The 14,974-nt window shown below is 45.5% G+C and overlaps 2 protein-coding genes across 3 annotated transcripts in view; one reads left to right on the top strand and one right to left on the bottom strand.

The window, feature by feature from the left end:
- Positions 1–14,974, top strand: part of Dgcr2 (DiGeorge syndrome critical region gene 2) — a 58,574-nt gene that overhangs the window by 36,214 nt on the left and 7,386 nt on the right. Inside the window, exons 3-7 of one of the 2 annotated variants that reach the window (XM_028770474.1) lie at positions 2,210–2,332; positions 3,687–3,897; positions 4,940–5,016; positions 5,345–5,521; positions 12,432–12,635. In XM_028770474.1, the coding sequence (XP_028626307.1) occupies positions 2,210–2,332; positions 3,687–3,897; positions 4,940–5,016; positions 5,345–5,521; positions 12,432–12,635 (792 nt within the window). Of the gene's footprint in view, positions 1–2,209; positions 2,333–3,677; positions 3,898–4,939; positions 5,017–5,344; positions 5,522–12,431; positions 12,636–14,974 lie in introns of both variants that reach the window. The other variant, XM_028770473.1, reaches the window with a different exon arrangement.
- Positions 9,312–10,696, bottom strand: LOC114623785 (histone H3.3-like). The gene is made up of 2 exons (XM_028770484.1): positions 10,668–10,696; positions 9,312–9,867 (listed from the first exon to the last, which is right to left on the bottom strand). The coding sequence occupies exons 1-2, from the start codon at positions 10,694–10,696 to the stop codon at positions 9,417–9,419; spliced, it is 480 nt and encodes a 159-aa protein (XP_028626317.1). The 3' UTR covers positions 9,312–9,416.

The following is a 14,974-nucleotide window of genomic DNA, read 5'->3' as shown; positions in this document are numbered from 1 at the left end:
AACACCAGGAGAGCAAAAGCAGTACTTCGGCTCCTACTACCACCTAGGTTTTCCTTAAGAAAGGTGACAAAATAAAAGTTTAACCAGTAATCTAATTCCTGATCCCAACCCAAACACAAGGAGAATGAAGGTTCACAAAATGTCTCAGCAGGTAAATGCTTGCCACTAGTTTGACAGCCTGCATCTAATCCCCGGATCCCAGGGATAAAGAAAGAACTGAGTCTCAAAGGCTGTCCTCTGACCTGCACACAATAAAACTTTAAAAGAAAACACAAATGCCCCCAGGACACATCTCATCTAAAATGTACAATCCTTAAATCAAATCCCCCAGTGACAGTGACTTAGATGAATTTCCAAAGAACTCAAAAGTATGATGAGACTGTTGAAGAAACTAAAGAGTGAATGAATTCAAGGAGACAAGATGAATGAGACAAGGAAGCCAGTACAGAATGAAAACAGAATATAAAGAACAATACTGAAAAAAACAACTGAAATGATACAGAAAATAAAAATTTAGGAAGGCAGATGACAAGCACATTGGAAAGCCTCACAGGTGAGTGGACCACCGGCAAGCAGAACATCAGGGCTGAAAGACAAGGGGAAAGACTGAGTGCTTCACTCAAGAACATTAGTAGGCTCTTAACACATACAATGGCATGTGCAAAGAACACTGAGAAAGCCCTGTCTAAAAACTGTGGGCATAGCCAGAAAGGAAGGCCATGCCAGAACCATAGAAAATATTTTTAGTACAAACAGCAGAAAATGCCCAAGTCTGGGGAAGGTGAGTGCCACCCAAGTACAAAAGACAGAATCAGGAGGTGTGGCCTTGTTGGAGCAGGCATGTTTCTGGGGATGCTCTGAAGTTTTCAAAGCTTGCCCCCTCTAGTTAGCATTTTTCCTCTTTGTTTCTGGCTTGTATTTCAAGCTATGAGCTCTTAGCTACTACTCCAGCACCATGTCCACCTGCCTGCATGCTGCCGTGCTCCCTGCCATGATGATCATGGACTCTTAACTATCTGAAACTGGAAGTCCCAGATTACATGCTTTCTTTTACAAGTTGCCTTGGTCATGGTGTCTTATCACAGCAGTAGAAAAGTAACCAGACATCCCTACCCCATTTCCCCTCTTTTTTCTCTGTGAAGCTGGAGCTTGTGGCCCCGTGTTCACTAGCTGTACTACCTCTGACCTCATCCCAGTATTTTTAAGGATTTGCATAGAAAAAACCAAGAGACTTAAGAGAGACTTAATATAGTAATGGTTGATACATTTTAACTTTTAAACTTAAGCACTTTAAATATTTTACATTAGATATTGTTTCATAATGGGAGGATTGGTATCTAGAGAGGAGCGGTCTGTTAGACACGGTCAGGAAGCACTTCGTAGGTCGTACCTTGCCACTTCTTCAGTCTCAGGCTAGCCATTCCAGCCAGTCTGCTCTGGTCTTCCTGTCTGAGGGCAGCCATGCATACCCACTGTCCTACTGTTGGCCTTCAACTTGTCCTCATATAGTGGAGTGGGATGGGGTAGGCCCAGGAAATCATATTGACACTGGTGTCTCCTGCTCAATGACTTTGGGTCACTTGCCTCACTTCTTTTAGTCACTCTTCCTTTGTGAGGTAAAAGGAATGACCTGCAAATTGTTAGATCATTCTGTGTAAAGCTAGAAAGTTCCTCCTACCTTCAGCCCCCTGTTTATGCTTTCAACCATGCTTTAAGATCTTTTGCACATCAGAACCTATGACAGGTACTTTGTATCCTGAGGCACTGGCCTTGGGATCTACAGGCAAGTGCACAGACAGGTGGAACAGGCCAGTGACAGTGTGGTAGAAGATTGCATGTGGTAGCTTTCCCCTGCACACTATGAGGAGGGAGGTTCCCAGGCCTAGGAGGCTGGGGAGGGCAGCCCAGCCTTTGGAAGAACTGCCTCTCCCTGTGGAGCAGGCAGTGCTGAGGATTGTGAAGCAGGAACCGGCTCTACAAATAGTGCTTGTAAAGGACAAGATCCCATCCATAGCAGTGTAAAGTAAGAGGTCTACATCACCAGAAACATGCTTGTCCTATTCATGCAAATCTCCAGTAAGGTCAGAATGTGACTCCTGATGTCACCCCCACCAGACCTTTCCAGCACTGAGCTGCCTTTGGACTCGGTGCTGGCAAACCACAAAGTTGTACCCTGGCTACTGCTAAGGCATACTTCCTTTGCTTTCAGAAGTGACTGGAGAGGCTCGTTCTTATGTGAAGGAAACTGTGGACCTGCGGCAGGGGCGGACCAGAGGAGGCGACCCCACACATTTCCACACAGTGAACGTGGCTCAGCCTGTCCGCTTCAGCAGTAAGTTGCAGACCTGCCTTAAGGCAATGGACACTAAAGTATTTGTTAGCTCACCTTGAGTTTGTGGCCTCACTCAGCCCTGGCTCTCTTCAGGCCATTGCTGAGGGGATAGTGTACTAAAGCAGTCCTGGAAGATGTTGGGAGGACATGAGTGAGCCTGCACATTGGCTTGCCAAGTGCATCCAGCTCCCAAGTGGTGCCCAAGTAAGCTCTGAAGCCAGGCTGTATGTTTTCATAGTGCTGCCTTCAGAGATAGTAATGCTGACTGAACATTCTCCCATTCTTAGTGATTAGTAAATGAGCAGCCCATGACATTAGACTCCTGAAGAAATGCAAAGCATAGCTGAAAATTCCCCCTACCCTGAGCAGACATGCTAAGGTGATGGCATCCTCTTATGGACAAGAATAGCCAGATCTTTAGCAGAAAAATGTTTATTTAATATGCCTGTTTAATGGGCACAGGGGTCTGTTTTCTAGTCTGTGTTAACTCTTTGCTCATAGCTTCAGTGTGAGAGAGCCACTTTGCAAACTCAGCCTGTGCCTGTTGTCTATGCTGACCATCACCAGGCCACCAACCTATAGTAACTGCCTAAGCCCAACACAGTCCATTCAGTGACGGCCCTGGAAGGTTAGCCACCCTGCAGGCTCCCAACATACCTTACAGCTCCTACCCTTGCATGGAGCCATAGTTGTTGGTCTGAGCAAAACTGAGTGAATGTGGAAATGTGTAAGCAGGTATCTGAGCATGTGTGAGAAACTTGAATTAATTGCTGTCCCATCCCTACCCTCAGATGTGTGTCCTGTGTATACTGAGCCACACTGTCTCTTTCAGGAGGCTCCTAGTCCCCGTGCACTCAACTGTGTTTACCTAAAGTATGAACAGTGAGCACATAGGCTCTCCAGCTTGCCATCCTTGCATACAGTATTGGGTCAACATGCCTCAGATGTGCTCCAGCTTACCACTTCCTTCCTCTGACCCCTGTGTCTGTGTTAAGTCAGTCACACATACTTTGAAGCTAAACGTGAGGATTGGGTTGGTGAGATGGCTGTTCCAGGAGCCTTGGGTTTGATTACAAGCACCCACATGGTAGCTCACAACCATCTCTAACTTCTAACTCCAGGACCAGAGGTCTGACACCTTCCCTGGCCTCTGGCAGGCATGGTATACACATGGTATACAGATACATGTAGGCAAAATACCCACACTCCTAAGAGGAAAGTAAAAACACAAGCCCTAGTTTTCCACGGTGATTCTGAAGTGTAACTGTTGTTGACACAGCACATGTAATTCCACTTTGGAAATCATGATCCTAATTTGGGGGACAACTCCCCTTCCGTTCTTCATGCTTCCTAGGGAAATGCCCAAGTGGGTGGCACCACTATGAAGGCACAGCCAGTTGCTACCGGGTCTACCTCAGTGGAGAGAACTACTGGGATGCTGCACAGACCTGCCAGCGTGTGAATGGCTCACTTGCCACTTTCTCCACTGACCAGGAGCTGCGCTTCGTCCTAGCCCAGGAATGGGACCAGCCAGAGCGGAGCTTCGGCTGGAAAGACCAGCGCAAGTGAGTCCTGGGGTTCAGAGTCTATTCCCTGCTGAGCACTTGCTGGCAGCCCACACCTGAGGAAGGCAAGTCCCCATCAGTAGGAGCAGGTAGAGGTTGGCATCAAGATGGAAGTTGAGGGGCTTGTAAAGAAAGGAAGAGGCCAGGGCCTTGTTGATCTCCCTGTGGTTGTAGCTGCACTTGGTGACTGTGGCCAGAGTGTGCTAGTCTGCATCCCCAGGGGCCGCTCCGTGTGGGGCTCTGGGCTTGATAAGAAGGGCACACAGGTGGGTGGGAGTGCCTTCTGAGAAATGGAGGCTGTCAGCTCTGCTGTGTGCTCCCTGGGCCCTGCTTAGTCTTCCCTTTCAGAAGCCTTAAGCTTCCAAGTGCATGTAATGTGATGTTGTTGGGTGTGGGCCATGTGCCAGGCACAGCTCAGGCCATCTGCCCAGAGCCTGCCACCTGAGATCCAGGCCCTGATCATCTAGAGGAAACAGAAACGTGGCAGCCTACTTAAAGGCTCAGTGTTTGTGGAGCTCATGTTTAGGGAACGGGAATATACCAAAGTCCTCACTGTGCTGCCTTCAGAAAGCTGCACCATGCGCCCTATCCATGCTGGAGGGGCAGAAGCAGGAAATGGTAGCCAGTTGTCTCCCCTTCTCTAGAAGAAAGTACAGTTCTTTGGGTCCAAACAAAGGCCAGTGTTCACTGCCAGTCACCTACTGCCTCCCAACGACCGGCACAGCTGCCATTCTGCCAGGGGAGCGTGATGACCTAAGAGGCAAGTGGCCAGAGAGCCATTTCAAGATAAACTTCAGTTATGTTGTGTATAGAAAACCAGCTCCTTGTGGGGCTGAGCTGATAAGAGTCAGAAGCTCAAATCTAGTCTACCCCAGAATGAAGAGCTCACTATGGTGCAGGAGTAGAGTGCTTGCCTTGCAAATTTGAACCCCAGGACAAGAAGAAGGTAAACGTCCTCAGTACTTTACATACATATGTACACGTATAGTCGTCAAAGGCTGTTTCACTCAGGTACCAAGGTTTGTCCTTCTGTCCTCTGCAGGCTCTGGGTTGGTTATCAGTATGTCATTACCGGCCGGAACCATTCCTTAGAAGGCCGCTGGGAAGTGGCATTCAAAGGTAAGAATTGTGGGAGTTAAGTTTGAAACAGGGAGCTGCCCTGACTCAGAAGATACTGTTGGAGTCTCCCTGCCTCCGTCCACTGAGTGGGACAAGGCACATGGAAATAGGCAGTAATTACAGAGAAGGCCCCCTGGGCCAGCATGCTGACCTATGGTCAGGTCCTGTGTTTCTGGCACCTTCTCTGGAGCTGCAGCAGCCTTTAACTCTTGGCAGTCCTCCAGCCCTGTGGTGGTGTCCTATTGACACTAGGACCTCCTTGAGGACTGTTTATGACAATCTGCTAAAAGCTTGGCATATCTGGCCTTACCTTTAGTCTCCCCTACAGGCTCTCCGGAAGTGTTCCTGCCCCCAGACCCCATCTTCGCCTCCGCCATGTCTGAGAATGACAACGTGTTCTGCGCCCAGCTCCAGTGTTTCCACTTTCCTACCCTGAGGCACCATGACCTCCATAGCTGGCATGCAGAGAGCTGCTCTGAGAAGTCTTCATTTCTGTGTAAAAGAAGTGAGTCCTTGGGTCAGCCTCCAGTAGGTGCCAACCTCATGGTGCTTTGAAGTAGAGCCACCCATCTAGCCTCTAGCTCTGTGGCCCTGGCAGCCATAGAGGAGTTCTTGACCCCTGGTTCCCTTTCCCCTGATAAGGACAATTCTTGCTTTATGACTTCAGTGTTCTCAAGACATTGGGTGAGAACAGTGATCTGGGGACTTGGGAAGCATGTGGTACCTCTTGTACTGTCAAAGACCTTAGTAACTGTTGAGCTGGGCATCTTCTTGGCTGTCTGCTCTGTATGAATTCTCTTCCCTAGTATATGGGATTAGGAGTCTCCCCAGCCCTTTGCCAACACATCCACCCAAATATTACACCAAGGGTTCTACTTATAATGTAGACATACCAAGCAAAGCTGGGACTGGCCTTCCTCCAGCCAGTCCTCTGGGAAGGGTTGACAACCAAGATTGGCCTTAACTGCTGCTGACAGCTGCTGATACACGGTTCAAGTTAGGTGTGTACTCAGTTGTGTTGATATTCCTCCCCTCCCCCACTGTGACTTCCTCCCTGTCACAGGCCTGTGTTCTAGGTATCTGGGCCTCTAGTGATCATTGCTCTCTGTCAGTTTGTGTCAGCACTACACTCCAAGGGAATATCAGACCAGGCTTGACCTCCATGTCTAACACAGGTTTCCACTCTCTCTACCTCTTGCTCTTCTGGGCCTTCTTCTCTTTTATACCAATTTTAGGGTTATTGGCTTTTTTTTTTTTATACTAGTTCTTTTAGTGTGGGATTCTCTTACGTGTCTACATAAAGTTTTGTAAGTTTAAAATCTTACTCCTAGATTTCTTTGCCTCTTCCTGCCGAGGTCTCCACTCTCGTGTTGATTAGGAACATGCTTTCAGTGGGTCAGCGGCAGCCTCATGATTGCTACAGGACCCTAACCGTGTCCTGGGGAGGAAAGCACTTCTTTTCTGCTCCTCCTTGTTCAGGAGTGTGCACACAAGAATATACTGCATGGCGCTGCAGGGCTCCTCTGCTTCCTGGAGTTATGTGGAGCTCCCTTCCTTAATCTTACCACTCGGTTCATTGTTCATTAGACTTTGTTCTGTTTTAGGTTTTCTCTGTGTGGCCTGGGCTGACCTTGACACCTGGGCTCAAGCATTTGTCTTCAGCCTCCTAAGGAGCTGGAGCTCAGGCACTTGCCGTCATATCTGATGGTTAACCATCGTTGTGGGTTTATGTATCTTACACTGCTGAATTTCATTTGCTGGTACTTTGTTTCACATTTTTTATAACTCGTAAGAAGTGAGCTGGGCCTGGTACATTCCTATTCTGTACTCTCCTTGGCTCATATTTCTGTTGTTTTCTAAATGAAGTTCAAGTTTATTGTTACAACTTTTTCGTCATAAGTCAGATTGTAAAATGTGAAGAAAATTAGCTTTTTACAATAAATAAGTTAATGATTGGCACTAAAAAATATCCCCAAAGACCATGACATGGGTCGGCAGGTATAGATGCTTGCTGCTGAGTCTGACAATACACAGGACTACTTGGTATGAGAGAACCACCTTCCTCAAGTCGTCTTCCAACCTGTACACTTGCACCATGGCACATACACACCCACCACACTCACAAACAAGGAAGTAAATGTAATTTGAAATTTTAAAAAAGTTTTTCAGATAGAAATTAAAATATCAAATAAGAGATCCAGTTATCAAAATGAAATTACTAAACACATTAGAAGTCAACAATAATTTGTGTAGAACATATAAAAAGTCACATTCTGCTGGCCCTGTTGGTACAAACTATTAATCTCAACACTAGGAATGTTGAGGCAGGTGGGTGTCTTGAGTTCTAGGCCAACCAGGGCTACACTGTGAGACTTTGTCTCAAAACAACAACAACAAAACATTTTGCCTTTATTAGAAAGGCATTAAGTTTTTGAATATACCAGTTTTTGTAGCCAAGTTGCTGTTTTTAATAACTGGCAATATAGTGCTGGTCCAGCAGTCTTTTCTTTTAAAACAAAAAGTGCAAGTAATCAAGAGGCATCCAGGTGATGAGCTTCTTAGCTCCAAAAGTATTTGCAAACCAAAACAAAAAAACCCTTGGTGGGCTGGGGAAATAGGAATGGGGCAGCCATGGAGAGGGAGGCAGACAGGGAGAGCACTGCAACGGAGAGCACTTGCAGGCCAAGGGTGTGTATTGACTGCATCCTTTCCTTGGCTGTTTTTTATTCCCTCGACTATAGTTTTTTTTTCCTTTTAAAAATGTTTTTATCATAAGAATTGTGGAACATAGCAAGGTGGTGGTAGCTCACGCCTTTAAGTCCATACTTGGAATGCAGAGGAGGCAGGTGGATCTTTGGGTTCAAGGCAAGCCTGATCTACAGAGTGAGACAGGATGGTCAGGGCTACACAAAGAAACCCTGTCTTGGAAAAACAACAATCTGAGCAATATCTGTCGAACTATTTACATATTATTAAATGCCATCAAATCTTGAATAATTGGCTAATATGCAAAACTCAGGGTACAAAAAGAACTAAACATACTTCATATTTAATTCACATAAGCTGCAAATTCTCAGTCCGAAGTTAAGCACAATGGTTTGTCTTTTCCATCAGCACACCGATGTACTCATTACACACTCCTGTGTGAGAGTGTTTGCTTTCACTACTTCACATCCACCCAGACATACCAGGTCATTAGAAAGGTTGTCTCCTGTTTTCCTAACCTTAATGACTATGAAGTCAATTTTATGACGTGACATGAGGTTGTGATGACACGCTGGGTCCAGTTTCAATGTGGAAGTCTGCATCGATGCTCTAAAGCCCCATCTGATAACTGGGCTCCAGCCTGTCAGTGTTTGTTTCTCCAGCCTCAGCCTTACATCTGCAGCTCTGTTCAAGTCTCTGCAGTCTATGCAGGCAACACCAAAGTCCATGAAAATGGCTCAGGACGATATTCCTATAGAGAGGACATCTGACACCAGTTGGGAGTTCTGAATTATTTCATGTATAATTTCAAGATAGGTTGTGTCAAATCAAACTCGAGAAGAAAAATGATTTCACAAGGCTGAAGACAAAGCCCAGTGGTTAAGGCCATGTACAACGCACAGTCAGCCATGTTAGGGAAGTCACTGCCACCTGTAACTCCAGCTCCAGGGAATGATGTGCCCTCCCCTGACTTCCTGTGATTGACATGTACTTCACACAGCTGCCAGTCCCGGACCCTTGCACCTCTGGAGCGATGCAGGTGACGCCGCCTCTGTCTCGTATAGCACCCATCAAAGCCCATTCTCCTGTATGTCTTGAGCTTTAGAATAAGAACAACCTGTATAAGCTTGGAGCACTGAAAGACTCAGCTAGTGTCTCAGCAGTCTAGCCCTTTTCCCTGGTGAAGTCAGACGAGATTTAACAAAGACAGAGTAATGGTCTTCAGGTTCTGCTCTTAAGAGCTTAATGATAACCCTTTCCATTGGATGGAGATCTTCAGCTAGAACATGGCAGCATGACCACTTTATTGTGTGTGTATATAGACTTTTAAGTTACTGCATCACCCTCCTTTGGGTTGTTTTTTTTTTTTGTCCAGAAAATTTTAACAGGTTCAATTTAACAATTATAAATAATTATAATTGTTATAAAGTTGAACTGTTGAAATGTGTTCACTGAAACATTTTGCTTGCATTAATGGTTTACATCTTGCATTTATATTAAAAGTTCACACACAAATGAACATGGAGAAACTGCTAATACCTGATTCTGTCCCCTATGTTTCCACCTGCAATCATATACTTAGGTACCTTTGACCCCATGGAAAAAATGTCTAACATTCAGAACTACTGATAACAGGAAGAAGAGGAAAAAAAATTTTTTTTTGAGAATGAAATGTTTCCCCTCATAGTGGACTCTTAAGCACGCTCCCCAAGTATGTGGCGAGCTAGCTGGATACCTTTTGGCATAATTGTTACCCGTTTGGCATGAATAGCACACAGGTTGGTATCTTCAAAAAGGCCAACCAGATAGGCCTCACTTGCCTCCTGCAAAGCACCAATAGCTGCACTCTGGAAGCGCAGATCTGTTTTGAAGTCCTGAGCAATTTCTCGCACCAGACGTTGAAAGGGGAGCTTGCGAATCAGAAGTTCAGTGGACTTCTGATAGCATCTGATTTCACGGAGTGCCACAGTCCCAGGCCTGTAACGATGAGGTTTCTTCACCCCTCCAGTAGAGGGCGCACTCTTGCGAGCGGCTTTTGCAGCCAGTTGTTTCCTGGGTGCTTTACCACTGGTGGATTTGCGGGCAGTCTGCTTTGTACAAGGTATGGGCACCTCCTTACTTACCCCACTTCTCCTTCGGCTGGAGCTTGGCAAACCAGAGGCATTAGAGCGGTGGCGGCGCTGCAAACCTCCTTTGGGTTTTGATCACCTACTTTTGCTGAGTCAACAGCAACACAGAAGAGACAATGAAATGTGGCTCTTTCCGGCTCATCCTGTGCCTGCTGCCATCTGCTGTGCTAGTTGAGGCCAAGGCTTCACAGCAGGAGATGAGAGCTCTCTGACCATCTGCAGCCAGGCTACCCTCAGGGTGGAGAGCTGGAAAGCTCAAGCAGCAGCAAGAGAAGAGCAGGTTGACTACTTCTTCCCCCCGGGCTGTGCTTCGCTTCTCTGTCCACAGTTATATTCATTTTATTATGTAAATTGGGAAGCAGTTCCATGCCATTCTTTAAATCTATACATGTTGAAGATAATCTTGTCATTGAGTGTTTGGTACACAGACCTTATAGGACCATCTGCACTGGGCAGGGAGAGCAGGGGTGACCTCGGGTCACTATTAGATATAATTTTAGACTTGGGGAGAAGTCTATTGCAAGGAGTGTAATGCACTTCTTCGTGCCCTTTATGAGACATGCCTGTGTGTATCTTACCAATTCAACATCCGCAAAATTAGCAGTCCTATGGACTTGTAGCCATACAGTGTATTTACTGAGAACAAAGACACTCTTATGTAAGCATAGTACATTTTTCAACCTCAGGACATTTCATTTGACTGTAATACCATGCCATCATGAACAATCCATTGGTACAGTTTTGTCCGTAGTTCCAATAATATCCTTTTAGAGCTAATTTGTGCCAGCCTCTGAATCACACATGGCCTCTTCCTACCATGTGCTGTTGGTGTCGTTGTGTTCCATTGCTGCATCAGGGCATACTCAAGATCCTCTTAAAGGGCGGCTCGTTGTACTCGGTCTGTGCCTTCCACTTCTCAGAGTCTGCTTGGTCTTTCCATTTCTTGACTAAATTTCATGTCTGTGGTGCTTTGAATAAGAATGGGCCTTGTAGTTCTTGTATCTGAATGCTTAGTCACCAGGGAGTGATGCTGTTTGAAGGATTAGAAGAACTAGGAGGTGTAGCCTTGTTGGTAGAAGTGTGTCTCTAGGGGTGGGCTTTGAGGTTTGAAAAGCCGAGGCCAGGGCCTCTGTCTGTCTGTCTGTCTGTCTGTCTGTCTGTCTGTCTGTCTGTGTCTGACTGTGTCTGTCTGTCATGTGCCTTGCCCCATCATGGATCAGGATGCAGCTCTTAACTCCTGCTCTAGTGCCACGCTCCCTGCCATGATGGTAGTAGACTAAGCTCTGAAACTGTGAGCAAGCCCCCAGTTACATATTTTCTTTCATTCATAAGAGTTACCTTAATTCATATATATAAAGAAAATATTTTTAAATTATTTTTCTAGGCCTACAGCTATATGCATCACACAGTAGCTGTGAGGCCTAACACATTTGTAGATGATGCCAGAAGTTTGGATGTTCCTGTTAGATTTTCAGTATTTTTACTGTAATATACCTGTTTGTAAATTTTTTTGTCTTTAATCCTATTTGGAGTTTGTTGTGTGTTCTGAATGTAGGGTTTTGCTCTTTACTGGATTGGAGAAGTTTTCAGTCATCATTGTTTAAACTACATTTCTGCTTACTTTTCTCCTCTTAGTGCTTGCATCTGACATCTGTTGATGCTTAACCCTTTTGGGATACTTAATGGTACCCATAGTTATCTAAGGATTCTGTTTCTTTCCCTTGTTCTTTTCTCACTGTCATAGCAGAGAGTGTTCTCTTCTCTTTCTTCCCCTGAACATGATGGCCATGTGGGGAAGGGTGACCCCAGTTCTAACTGAGGAGAGCTGTCAGATTTCTGAAGTCTCGTCAGACACCTCCACACCATTTGGAGAGTGGAACATGCTTCCTGTTCTGGTTTCCTTACCTTGTGCCCATCCCCTCCCATGTGTCTGTCACATTTTCTTACCAGTTTTTTGTTTGTTTGTTTGTTTTGTTTTTGTTTGTTTCTTTTTTGTTTTTCCAGATAGGGTTTCTCTGTGTAGCCCTGGCTGTCCTGGAACTCACTCTGTAGACCAGGCTGGCCTCGAACTCAGAAATCCGCCTGCCTCTGCCTCCCAAGCCCTGGGATTAAAGTCGTGCACCACCACCGCCCGGCACTCTTACCAGCTTAAGGGGCTGGCTGTAGCTCTTTCCCTGCTCCAGTCTCCCAGGTCACTTTGTACACTTTGCTACACATTTCTGTTTAGAGGACCATCTTGTCAGGCAGTGCCTAGAGACTCATTCTACATACACTCCAGTTTTAAATAGTTAATATCCATAGCACTTAGAAATATCATAAATGAACCAGACACTTTAATTGAATGCTTCTGCGGGGATCTTTACCTTGAAACCTGTCATTCCTGTTCTGAGGAGGTGGGCTCCATCTGTCTGGGCTAGTTGTGCTTTCTCCAGACCGTGTGGTAATCTACAGGGAGGACTTGCAGAAAAGAGCTGGCCAGCTCCTCACTTGCCCTATTCTCTCCAAAGGTGCAGGCGGTGGAAGAGAATTGGGGCTCAGTGCTGCTGGTAACACATGTCCCTGCACATGTACCCCTTGCAGGTCAGACATGTGTTGATATCAAAGACAATGTGGTGGATGAAGGGTTCTACTTCACTCCCAAGGGAGATGACCCATGCTTGAGCTGTACCTGCCATCGAGGGGAGCCTGAGATGTGTGTCGCTGCCCTGTGTGAGCGGCCCCAGGGGTGTCAGCAGTACCGCAAGGACCCTAAGGAATGCTGCAAGTTCATGTGTCTGGACCCAGGTGAGACCCCTTGGCCAAAAGCAGTGATGAGAATTCTCAAGAACTTGTTGTTCATGACATGGCAGTGTTGGCAACATGTGTTGACATAGCTGGCTCAGGGCATCTGTGACATGTCCCAATGACTGCCACCCTTCACATTGCCTGCTTCCCACTCTAAGGTAATATTTATAAATAAACTGGAGTCTCAGCATGGCTGGCTGTTTACAGATTAACTTGGCAGCTTCAGACCTGTCTTTCATTTCCTGAGAGTAAGAGCTAAACTTGAAATTTGCATATGCATTTGAGTTCTTCCTCATCTTGTTATAGTGGGATATGGAAAGTGGTGAAATAAATATTCCTTGCTTATATTAATCCATGTTTTAAGGATTATGCTCTAGTGTTAAGATAAAACTCTTTACCACTAGGTGGTGCTTTTGAGGTGCATACTGTGTAGGACCTTGAACATTTTCAGTGGTAGAGCACTTACCTAGCAATGCAAAGCCCTGGATCTATATCTACTCCTGGGAGGACCTTTGTGGGACCTCAGTGCCACTGACATCTCATCGTGAGCTTGGGTCTCAGGGAATACGAATTAAAAGCTTGAATTAAAAAAAAAAGCATGAATTTCTCTTTTTTTCTTGGATGCCATGGTGTGAAAGTGATGTGGGTAGGCCCACAGAATAGCAGCTTGGGCAGGCATGAAGATTATGTCTTCATTCTCCAGGAGCTCTGTGGAAGGGAGGCATCACAGTACTATCCCCTGAGCAGAGTGCTGTCATGCTCCCTCCGGGAGGGGAGCTTAGATAGGAGAATAGAGCGGTCCTTTAGAGGCTGGGTCTGAGGCTGGACAGAAGCAGGCATTCCTGCACATGTACCATCAGATACGCAGTTGACTACAGTAAATGCAGAGGCCGTGCTCATGGTGAAACACACCAGATGCAAAGAACATGGGGTCAGGGAGGTTGACACTTGGACCTCTTCCTTTCACAGAACATTTCCTCATTCATATGGCTATGTCTATCCAGTGTCATGAACATACCGTATAGTAATTGGGTAGCCACAGAGTTCCTGTGCACCAGCCACATTGCTGCAGCTTTCCAGCTTGTTAGCTCTGTCATCTGATACTATTGTTTACCTGAGGAGTTCATACTATTGTTTACATAAGGAGTTCATGGTTCCACTCCTTAGAAATCTTCCAGTGCTACCATGCCACTCTACTAGGGTCTGCAGAAACAGCAAGAGTAAACGGATGGCCCATCTGTGGTGTAGTTAGCCTATCAAGCCCGCTCACCCTTGGAGAACCCTTGCTGTGTTGGGTCAGGCTAGAGCTTCTGTAGGCCACCTTCCTATGCCTCTGGAGCAGCTTAACTGGGATCTGCTCCCACAGGCTCTTGTCTTTTTCATAGAGGCCTTTGCTAGGAATTGAGCAAACCTGCCACCTGGAGTGGAGACAGTAGGAAGTGAGTCTCAGCAATCACCTTTAGTTTTCCCTTCATCCATGCAAGGGGTCAGCATTTCTTCACGGCTATGGTCATTGCAAGAGGAAGGGAAAAGTGAAAACACCACTCTTTTCAAATGATGTAATTACAAAGGAAGTCCTGGAGGATCTGCAGGAAAATTACTAGAACTACCAATGTGTTTAGCAAAATCTAAATGTAATATCAATACACAGAAATCCATTGTAATTCTGTAGACTATCTATATAAACACTGAAAATTAAAGACAGTACCACTTACAATAGCACCCCAAAACAGGAAATGTCCGACTGAAATGCTGCACGTTATACATTATACATATACATTACACATTATACATATACATTATACATGCTGCCAGCATAAAACACTGGGGTAAAAACAAGATCAAAGACTTAAAACAAATACCATGTTCATGGATGTTCATTGTCCCCAGTTTTAACTACAGATGCAAGTATAAGCCTTACCCAAAATGCGGCTGCTTGTTCTCAAGCTGGTCTTCAAGCTTGCTTGAAGAAGTAGGAGACCCAGAGAGAGTCTGTGATGCTGGTCTACACGTAGACCACAGTCTTGGAGCAGATGATGCTGGTCCAGCCAGCTGTCCATACAGGCCTCGAGGCCACACTTGCTACTGCACAAGAGTAACTCAAAATTCTCATCAGCCAGATTTGAAAACCTTAGTTTCGAAATTTCTGTAAGAAAATAATAGGGAAAATCTTTTGCCATGGAATAGGCAAATATTTAAATGCAAGCATGATCCTTAAAAAGATTGCTAAGATATATTTCATTATACTTTCAACCTGCTCCTTTAAATACACTGACAGAGAGGTGAAAAGGCAGACACACCACTTTTTTTTTAATTTTTTTTTAATTTATTTTATTGGA

This window comes from Grammomys surdaster, unplaced genomic scaffold (genome assembly GCF_004785775.1).
Source record: "Grammomys surdaster isolate TR1022 unplaced genomic scaffold, NIH_TR_1.0 202, whole genome shotgun sequence".
In the NCBI taxonomy this organism is placed as follows: Eukaryota; Metazoa; Chordata; class Mammalia; order Rodentia; family Muridae; genus Grammomys; species Grammomys surdaster.
Note: the sequence above shows the minus strand (reverse complement) of the source record. Positions and strands in the feature narration are given on the sequence as shown.